Source organism: Mastomys coucha, unplaced genomic scaffold, assembly GCF_008632895.1.
Source record: "Mastomys coucha isolate ucsf_1 unplaced genomic scaffold, UCSF_Mcou_1 pScaffold13, whole genome shotgun sequence".
NCBI lineage: Eukaryota > Metazoa > Chordata > Mammalia > Rodentia > Muridae > Mastomys > Mastomys coucha.
Window position 1 is genome coordinate 52,346,174 of NW_022196895.1, and position 10,616 is coordinate 52,356,789.

The 10,616-nt window shown below is 43.2% G+C and overlaps 2 protein-coding genes across 2 annotated transcripts in view; both read left to right on the forward strand.

The window, feature by feature from the left end:
• The window catches only part of Phax (phosphorylated adaptor for RNA export), a 19,002-nt gene extending 15,313 nt beyond the window's left edge, over window positions 1-3,689 (forward strand). Inside the window, exon 5 of the mRNA XM_031365718.1 lies at window positions 3,053-3,689. Within this exon, the coding sequence (XP_031221578.1) occupies window positions 3,053-3,322 (270 nt within the window). The 3' untranslated portion in view covers window positions 3,323-3,689. The remainder of the gene's footprint in view (window positions 1-3,052) is intronic.
• Window positions 3,690-4,672: 983 nt separating this feature from the next.
• The window catches only part of Tex43 (testis expressed 43), a 7,949-nt gene continuing 2,005 nt past the window's right edge, over window positions 4,673-10,616 (forward strand). Inside the window, exons 1-2 of the mRNA XM_031366314.1 lie at window positions 4,673-4,815; window positions 9,909-10,017. Of these exons, the coding sequence (XP_031222174.1) occupies window positions 4,706-4,815; window positions 9,909-10,017 (219 nt within the window). The 5' untranslated portion in view covers window positions 4,673-4,705. The remainder of the gene's footprint in view (window positions 4,816-9,908; window positions 10,018-10,616) is intronic.

Sequence of the window (10,616 nt, forward strand, 5' to 3'; positions counted from 1 at the left end):
TCTCTCTCCTCCCCCTGCCCCCTTCTCTTTGCTTATTTAGCAGTGTAATGGGAAAATGTAAGGGATTAAATAACATGATATAGGGGCTCAGGGAGGATGACACTTGTTCTCTTTCTGTTCTCTGTTCTCTTTTCTTTATACTTATGTCTAGCCTTAAATTTAAAATTCTGTTGCCTCCACTTCCTGGATGTGGGATTACAGCATCATGCCTGGCCTAAGAGATATTTTGAGTAACCTTGGACAAATGGTTCCCGGAGACAAAAAGGAAGACAATAATGTCCATTGGCCCTGGGCCCAGCATGGATACTATTTGAACTCCAGGGTGTGAAAGGAGATTTTCCCTGTTACACAGATTAAACAATAGAGGAATAGAATTGCCTGAAGCCACTCAGAACACTGACTCTAAAATTAGTGATTTCACCATCCTCCATCTTTGAATTTTCAGGAATGCTGCACTACAGTAATAATAGAAAACTTATGCTGGAGAGAGAGCTCAGCAGTAAGTGCCTGCTGGTGCCCAGCACCCACATGTAGCTTACAATCATGTGTAAGTCCAACTCTAGAGAGTCTGACCTCTTATTTGTGTGGCGATCAGAGAACAGATAATGGGAAGTTTCTGTCCACCATGCTGGGTCTTCAGGATTGGTGTGGGCACCTTTGCTCACTGAGCTCCCTTCCTTCCTTCACGCCTTCTTTTTTCTTTCTTATTTTTCCCCCTTTGGGTTTTTTTGATTGGTTGATTGGAGTTTTTTGGTTTTGGGTTTTTTGAGGGAGGGGCTGTTTTGTCTTTTTGCTTATTGTTTGTTATTATTGGAAGACCTTGTAGTTTAATGTTTAAGTTATAGAAAATATAAAGGAGACAGCAGCAGGCAGATTTGAGGCCACTAGGGCTGCATAGTAATATCCTGTCTCAAAAAGGGTAAGGAAGGGCTGGAGAGATGGCTCAGTGGTTAAGAGCACCGACTGCTCTTCCGAAGGTCCTGAGTTCAAATCCCAGCAACCACATGGTGGCTCATAACCATCCATAATGAGAGATCTGACTTCCTCTTCTGGAGAGTCTGAAGACAGATACATTGTATACATATAATAAATAAATAAAATCTTTTAAAAAAAAGGGAGGGGGAAAGGAATAAGGGTACGTGTGTTGGGCTCAGAAATTACCACACAAACCATATGAACCCTGATCTCAGTTAAGCAAGGATAATTTATTGAACATGCACCCTAACACTAGTCAGACCAGGGACATAGCTCAGAATTATCTGAACTATGACAATAGATATCATATCTCTCAGCTTAAAGGAAAAAAACACAATGTGTTCATGCACAGGTATAGGAAGTGCTGCCTGGCAGTCAGCTCTGACTCAAGATATTTTAGACATAACAGTTCATTTTGACCTTTGATTTGATGGATCCTATGTAAAGTCTTGTGGAATTTCTTAGGGTTAGCAAACTTCATACAGAACAAAACAAGGTGTGTGGTCAGCATGTCCTTGCCCTGAGCCAGGTGTTAATGACTGGCAGGCATGTTAGTTACAGCAACAATATGAAGTAACAGGCAGGCATGGAACAAAATGGCTACAGCTATCCTGGGGGGGGGTGAGGGGTAGTCAGACCATAACACATGTTTATGTTTGGGAAAAAATGCAAGGGTTTGTTGGCTTTTGTTAGTGAGACAGCATCTCACTGTGCAACCCTAGCTTGCCTCAAACTCACAGAGCTCTGCTTTGTGAGTGCTATGGATTAAAGGTGTACACCATGCCCCACTTGCAGTTTGGTTTTGATAAAACTTGCAGTGGTTGGTGGGAAAGGAACTTCATGACCATTTACTGCATTGCCAAACATTACTAGTGAGAACTTTTTAAAGATCAAGATAGCTAATAAATTAAAATGTGTTTGTACATAAAATAGAAATGCGTCCTTCATTTTGAAACCAGGGTGTAGTGACACACATCTATAATCCCAGCAAATGGTGCAGAAGGCAGGCTAATCATGACAATGTAGTGCGACTCCAACAAGTATATTCTTATTTATATTGGTTTTGTGCCTCACAATACTTTTTTTTAAATTTATTCATTTTATGTATATGAGTACACTGTCGGTGTCTTCAGACACACCAGAAGAGGGCATCAGATCCCATTACAGATGGTTGTGAGCTGCCATGTGGTTGCTGGGAATTGAACTCAGGACCTCTGGAAGAGCAGTCAGTGCCTTTAACCACTGAGCCATCTCTCTAGCCCTCTCACAATACATTTTTAATCGTCACTCTTTGGGGTGGGTTACCCATATACTGTAAGTCATGGGTACTACATGTCCAGCCTGGACTTTCAGTAGTACCAGTGTCAAGTACTGGGCTTCTCAATATCTATGCTTATTTTATATGTTTGTGAGTGTTTGCATATATGTTTGTACATATATGTGCAGTGCTGTCAGGCCAGAGGAGGGTATCAGATGCCCTTAAACCTGAGTTAAAGCTGTTATTTGTTGATGCTGTAAACTAAATCTAGGTCCTCTAGAAAACCAGTAAATGCTCTTAACTGCCATTTTTCTAGCCTCTACAATATTTTTAAGAGATGGAATTACTACATTTTACAAGTGCCATGTTCTTAGGCACACAGTCACTTTGTTTAACTTCTTAGCACAGGCAGTCATACATATATATACATATATAGTTAAAAGACATTTCAAGTTTTATACTTTTACTCTTTTATTTTCCTGGTGTGTGTGTGTGTGTGTGTGTGTGTGTGTGTGTGTTTCTGTGTCTGTGTCTGTGTGAATGATGGTTTATAGTTCCTTTAAGGTCTAACAAGATTTCCCCATGGTAGCAGACAGATGTGTGGTGCAATGTGTCATGGCAGAATGGGCATGGCCTACTTGATAGTAGACTGTTTGAATACAGCCATCAGCACTTACGTCATGAGCTGCATTCTGGTAATGTTTGTGAGAAATAGACACTGGACTACTGTAAGGCCTGACTCATAGTATACTTGTAACAAATAATATGGGGTGGTTTCTGGTTTGCTATTTTTTTTTACCCAAGTTATTCTTATTTCAGGACATTTTCTACATCGAAAATCAAAAGGAATATGAAAATAAAAAAGCTGCTAGAAAAAGAAGAACACAGCTGTTGGGGAAGAAAATGAAACAAGCTATTAAAAGTCTGAACTTCCAGGAGGATGACGATACGTCTCGAGAAACGTTTGCAAGTGACACTAATGAGGCCCTGGCCTCTCTCGACGAAGCCCAGGAAGGACCCGGTGAGACCAAGCTGGATGCTGAGGAAGCCATCGAGGTGGACCACCCTCCGGACTTGGACATCTTCTAAGCACATTTGGGACATTTTGAAGAATAAACCTTTGTTTAAAAAAAAGCTGTTACCATTTCTACGGAGGTTGCTTTACTGTGCACTGAAACTAGGGAATGGAGCACTGCTTCTGTCTGTGAAGTAGTAATGGATGTGGGCAGTCGGGTGCCATCAGCGGCAGTGCGGAGGGATGGCTGTGTGACAGTGTACAGCACGGGTTACTTCTCATTCTGCTGCATGTGCTGACTGTTAGCCCATGTGGAGCTGTGGCCGCTCTGTCCAGCTCACTGTTTTCATGCCACCAAGACACTTTGGTTTTCCGATTCTTCTTTGTGGTGAACTAGGCATTGCTTTTAACACATTCCATTAAAATGTCCCGTAACATGTATAAAGTGTTCAGCTGTTACATTCAGTAATGGGCAGGGTCTTGGTGTGGGCTGACCCATCCGGCCTCGGCCTAAGCAGTGCCGAGATGCGCCGAGATGCGAGCTTATGCCGCTGTGTCTACTACTTCGTGTCATGCTTTTTAAAGTGAATTTATTACTGTGTGCCTGAGAGAGAGGAGCTGTGGAAGTTATGCATGTGGTGGTTAAAGGGTGTTCTGTGGAGTCGCGTGTCTCTGCCCTTGGGGAGTCTCTAGGTTGCAGGGCTGCACCTCAGCCTTTATCTGCTGAGTGCTTTGAGTCTTACAGACAGAAACTTAGTCTGTACTGGAGCTTCTTGCCATTTGCTTGTCAAAAGAAACTAATATAAGACGCTTTGTTTTTCTTTTTTTTTTTTTTTTTACTGAGACAGGGTTTCTCTGTGTAGCCCTGGTGTCCTGTAACTCACTCTGTAGACCAGGCTAGCCTTGAACTCAGAAATCCACCTGCTTCTGCCTCCCAAGTGCTGGGTTTAAAGGTGTGTGCCACCACCGCGTGGCAACTTGGTTTTTCTTTTTGAGATGGAATCTCCATATGTAGCTCTGGCTGTCCTAGAATGTACTCTGTAGATCAGGCTGGCCTCAAGTTCCCTATGTAGCCAATGATGGCCTTAAACATCTGGTCCCCCTGCCTCCTCCAAGTGTTTGAGAGTATAGATTACTTGGTTTGCATGGTGTTCAAGATGGGGCCTACAGTTCAGTCACGCGGACCAAGTACCACCAGTTGAACTACATCCCCAGGCTCTGGGCCAACGTAGTTTTCCTTTATTTGTCAAATTTGCAGTATCTCCACATACTCTCATTTTTAAACCATTCATAATGTTTCCCACGAAGAGACATACACCCACAGCAAAGAGCCCTGACCTGCATCTCCTGAGGGTTGCTGTGGCGCTAACAAGGCGATTGTTACATCAGTGGCAGCAGTTTCATCAGAATTAGACTGTGGGAGGTTCTAGGTGAGAATTCTGTCATTGCTACCAGTGATGGCCTCAGAAAAAGATGCCGGGCCTGCCTTACCCAAACTCGACAACAACCAAACAGCTGAGAACCCATCCAAACCTGTTGAAGAGCAGCCTCCGGGTCAACAGATCAGGTAAGGGGGTTGGGGGGGGGGGGAGCAGCGATTGAACACTCGGGCAGACTTTTTCACACTTGGTGGATGAAGCAAGACTCCAGCAAGCTCCAACTTTATTCTTAAATATCCCAGCAAAATCTTTCAAGCAGTATAAAAATAACAATATGGTTACATTCTACTTTTCTTCTAGTGAGAGATTATTTTAAAAAACATCTTCCCAAATACCTTTACACGAAAAAATGTTTTACGTATTACAAGTAAAAAATTATTTACAAGAACCCACATACATTCATGTCTAAAGTTATAAATTAACAAAGTATAAGCAAGATGTTTTTCTCAGCCAGTTTTTCTTACAGGCTGCGATTTGTAGTTACCAAGAACCAATCATCTTATTAATCTAATAAGAAGTCTTGAATCACAAATTAAACATATTTAAAAAAAAAGTCCTTCCTGGGCTGGAGAGATGGCTCAGTGGTTAAGAGTGCTGACTGCTCTTCTGAAGGTCATGAGTTCAAATCCCAGCAACCACATGGTGGCTCACAACCATCCATAATGAGATCTGATGCCCTCTTCTGGAGTGTCTAAAGACAGCTACAGTGTACTTACATATAATAAATAAATCTTTAAAAAAAAAAAAAAGTCATTCCTATGTTAAACCCTCAGGGTACATACCTACTCAATAATTTTTTTGTTTTTTTGAGACAGGGTTTCTCTGTATAGCCCTGGCTGTTCTGGAGCTCACTTTACAAAGACTGGGCTGGCCTCAAGCTCAGAAATCCGCCTGCCTCTGCCTAATAATTTTTTTTTTTTTATTTTATTAAATGATAACAAGAGGCTAAGGGCAAAACGGGTACAAGAAGTTAATCGGCGCCTTGGTCGTCAGCCCAGCTTTAAGAAGAAAGGTCCCAGCTGGTACTAGTAAGGCTACCATGGTTCTGGCTCCCTGTCCTCAAAAAGTCCCTCCCTCCCTCATCAAGTGTGCCTTTCTGAACTTTAAATTGTTCCCCAAGACCTTCTACATCGTGGCCACTAACAAAAACATCTTTACCTAACTTTGTTAACGATCCACATCTCCGAATTCTAAGGATGGTGGGGAATCAGTAACCTGCTCCAGCAGCAATATTTGAAAAAGATCAATCACTAAGACCATGTCAGTGACACAGCTCTGAATCCCAGTGAGGGGCTGGGAACCCCCTTAGAGATGTATACAACTCAGATTATGAGGGACTTTGTGACCATGAGGGCAACAAACCAAGAGAAACTCCACACCAGCATGAAGTCCTCGGGACACACAGCCCTCCAGGCTCTGCCTATCCGAGCTCGAGCTAACAGGTGAGCCACATTCCATGAATTCTAAAGCTGTTTTGCTTTTCCTCCTGCACAGCCCCCAACAGAAGCCTGCCAATAAAGTAAAGACCTGAGGTCTGGGCTGGTGGTTTGTTATACTGAATTAGAGACAGAACAGGGCCTCACACATGTTAGGCGAGTGCTTTAGCATTGAGCTTCATCAGTTACCTCCACATCACCCCAGGACAAGGTCTCAAGTAGTCCAAGCTGGACTTTATCTCCCTATATAGGCAAGAATGACTTTGGACTCTACTGCTTCTACGGAGCTAAGGATACAGGTGTGCACCACCAAGCACTGCTAGAGATGGGACTCAGGCTTTATGTATGTTAGGCAAGTCTCTACCCCCTACACTGCATCCCTTAAAGTTGTTATTTTCCTTTTTATATTTAAAAAGCAAGCTGGGCAGTGGAGGTACACGCCTTTAATCCCAGCGCTTGGGAGGCAGAGACAGGCAGATTTCTAAGTTTGAGGCCAGCCTGGTCTACAGAGTGAGTTCCAGGACAGCCAGGGCTACACAGAGAAACCCTGTCTTGAAAAACCAAGAAAAAAACAAAAACAAAAAGACAAACCAATTGCTTATATGTATGTGCATGAGTTTATGGATCTCCCCCTTTCCTTTCTCCCCTCCCTTTTCCCCTCCCCCCTCCCTCTCCCCTCCCCTTCCTCTTCCCTCCTCTTCCCACCTCCCTCTCTGTTCTTGGAGGCCAGGAGAGGGTGTTACATTTTGGGGGAATTGGGGCCACAGGCAATTGTGAGCAGCCCAACTGTGGGTGCTGGCAACTGAACTCCCATCTTCATGGTGACAGAACATTCAAATGCTTTTAACTGCTCAGCCATCTCTGCAGCAGCCTCTAATTTTTTTTTTTTTTAAATTGAAAATAGAGGGACTGGAGAGATGGCTCAGTGGTTAAGAGCACTGACTGCTCTTCCAGAGGTCCTGAGTTCAATTCCCGGCAACCACTTAGTGGCTCACAACCATCTGTACTGGGATCTGATGCCCTCTTCTGGTGTGTCTGAAGACAGCTACAGTGTACTCTGTATATAAAATAAATAAATAAATCTTTTTTTAATTATTTATTTATTGTATGTATATGAGTACACTGTCTTCAGACACACCAGAAGAGGGCATCAGATCCCATTACAGATGATTGTGAGCCACCATGTGGTTGCTGGGATTTGAACTCAAGACCTCTGGAAGTCAATGCTCTTAACCACTGAGTCATCTCTCCAGCACCTTCTTTTTTTTTTTTTTTAAAGATTTATTTATTATTATACATAAGTATACTGTAGCTGTCTTCAGATGTACCAGAAGAGGGTAACAGATCTCATTACAGATGGTTGTGAGCCACTACGTGGAACTCAGGACCTCTGGAAGAGCAGTCAGTGCTCTTAACCACTGAGCCATCTCTCCAGCCCAATAAATAATTCTAAAAAAAGAAAGAAAGAAAGAAAGAAAGAAAAAGGCACTGACTGCTCTTCCAGAGGTCCTGAGTTCAATCCCCAGCAACCACATAGTGACTCAAAACCATCTGTAATGGGATCAGATGCCTTCTTCTGGTGTGTCTGAAGACAGCTACAATGTACTCATATACATAAAATAAATAAATCTTTAAAAAATATATAAAAAGGCTGGGCAGTGGTGGTGCATGCCTTTAATCCCAGCACTTGGGAGGCAGAGGCAGGTGGATTTCTGAGTTCGAGGCCAGCATGGTCTACAGAGTGAATACCAGGACAGCCAGGGCTACACAGAGAAACCCTGTCTCGAAAAACCAATATATATATATGTAATATATATATATATTATATGTATATATATATATTATATATATATATATTAACGAAAATAGGTTTTTCTCAGATGAAACACATCCCAACCACAGTTGTCCCTCCCGCTGTTCCTCCTGACCCTCCTCCCCACCTCCCCTGTCCCCCAGAGCCACTCCCCTTCTGTTTCCTCTTTAGAAAAGAACAAGCAAAAAATCAGAGATACACCTACTTCCACTGTTAGCAGTCCCACAAAAACACCAAGCTGGCAGCCATAACATAAACACAGAGGACCTGGGACGGACCCATGCAGGTCCCGTGGGTGCTGCTTTTGTCTCTATGAGCCCATGCCGCCCTGCTTAGCTGATTTGGTGGGCCATGTTCTGGTGGCCTCCATTGCCTCTGACTCCTACAACCTTGCCGTCCCCCTCCCCCTTTGAGATACCATCTCCTGAATTGTCCACACTGGTCAGGAGTTTGTGATTCCTCTGCATCCGCCTCTCCCATGGCTGGGACTGCAGGTGTACACCTCTAACTCTCCATGATTGCAGAGGGTTTTTTGTTGATTTTATCTGCGGTCTGGGACCTACATACAAGAGCACAGTGACTTTGTGAAATGTCTTAGTTAATTTTCTATTGCTGGGAAGTGGCCAAAACAACTTAGAGAAGAGTTTATGAGAAGCAATGGTTTCAGAGGGTTAGTCCATGACCATGGTGGGGGACATAGCAGCAGGCTGGCAGGCACAGCGCTGGAACTGAGACCTCATAGCTCATAAAGAAGCACAAGGCAGAGAGAAGGACCTAACTGAGATGAGTAGTGAAGGCTTTGAAACCTCAAAGCCCAGCCCCAGTGACACACCTCCTCCAACAAGGCCACGCCTTCTAATCCTTCCCGAACAGTTCCACTACTGGTGCCCAAGTATTTAAATGAACATATGAACCTATGGAGGCCACTTTCATTCAGACCACAACAGGCTTCTCCTGGGCGTTTATACAGAGAGCTTAATGTTACAGTATATAGAGAGAAGTTTGTGCAGGAATAGTGAGTCTGACTTAAATACAGAGCTTGGATAAAGAATTCAAATCAGTCTTTCCCATCTCCTTTTCTTTCTTTTCTTCGGCTTCATATCTCCTTTGGATAATTCAAAGATATGAAGCAACTTATGGTTTACAATATTCACTCTTAAAACTAGATTGGAGGGGCTGGAGGGATGGCTCAGTAGTTAAGAGTACCTGCTGTTCTTCCAGAGGTCCTGAGTTCACTTCCTGGCACCCACATTGAGCAGTACCCAAGTGCTTCTAATTCCAGCTCCAGGGACTCTAATGCCCACTTCCGGTCTCTGAAAAACATCTTCCCACACATATTACACACACCAAATAAAAATAAAAATCTGGGGCTGGTGAGATGGCTCAGTGGGGAAGAGCACCAACTGCTCTTCGGAAGGTCATGAGTTCAAATCCCAGCAACCACATGGTGGCTCACAACCACCCGTAATGAGATCTGATGCCCTCTTCTGGTGCGTCTGAAGACAGCTACAGTAACACTTACATATAATAAATAAATAAATCTTTAAAAATAAATAAATAAATAAATAAAAATAAAAAATAAAAATAAAAATAAAAATCTGGGTCGTATGTCCATCTGTAGTTGGAGAACACATACCCAGCCCTGATTTGATCTTGCTGATACTTGGGTTGGTTGGTGTTGTAGAAGGGTCTCACTGCAGCCCTCGCTAGCCCTGTACTCAATACGTAGACTAGGATGGTCTCCATAGCAACCTCCTTGCTTCCTGACTGCTGGGGTATCAGGCCTGAGCCACCACACCCCAATGGCTGGCTGCTGGGAGATTTAAAGGGTTGGTTCGCTGTTAGATGAATCCATAGCACAGCTCTATCCTGCAGCTGCAGGGTCTGGGGAACACAACTGCGTCCATTCCTTAGAGGGACGGGGCACCCGTTAACTCAAGATCTCCTTTCTCCTTTCCTAATTGATCTTCAGGTGTGATGATATTCACTTGCCTCGATTCTCACTAAAGCAAGGGATGATCCCGACCCGTTACGTTATGCCTTGGAAAGAAAACATGAAATTCAGGAATGTGAATCTAAAGGTATTTTCTCATAAATATTCCTGTTAAAGCCTGCCTGTGACTGACAGAGATAAAGGTGTTTTGTACCAAGCCTGACAGCTTGAGTCTGACCTGTGACCCACAGGATGGAAGGAAGGAGACATCTGAATTCTGCATGTTGTCCTCTGGCTTCTGCACACATGCCTGCTCACATATGCATGCATGTACACTACATAAACTAAACATGATAATAACAAAATTTAGTATTATCTCTAAGGCATGTATAACTATTTAAAACTATTTTTATGAATTTTTACTCATACATGTAAACCAAAATAACACAAATACAAACTTAAAATGGATACACTACAGCATTTGAAAAGGTCAGGTCAGACTCACATGCCGTTAGAGGCTCAGCAGGAGTAGGTGTCATGAACAGTAAACTTATAGCACAGGATCTAGATTTTCAGATTGTGCTAAATATTCATCAGAGAGCCATGAAAACAGTTAGGTTAGATTTACAGATAAGACTTGCCCAAAGCCAGACAGTGGTGGCACACGCCTTTAATCCCGGCACTTGGGAGGCAGAGGCAGGAGGATTTCTGAGTTCGAAGCCAGCCTGGTCTACAGAGTGAGTTCCA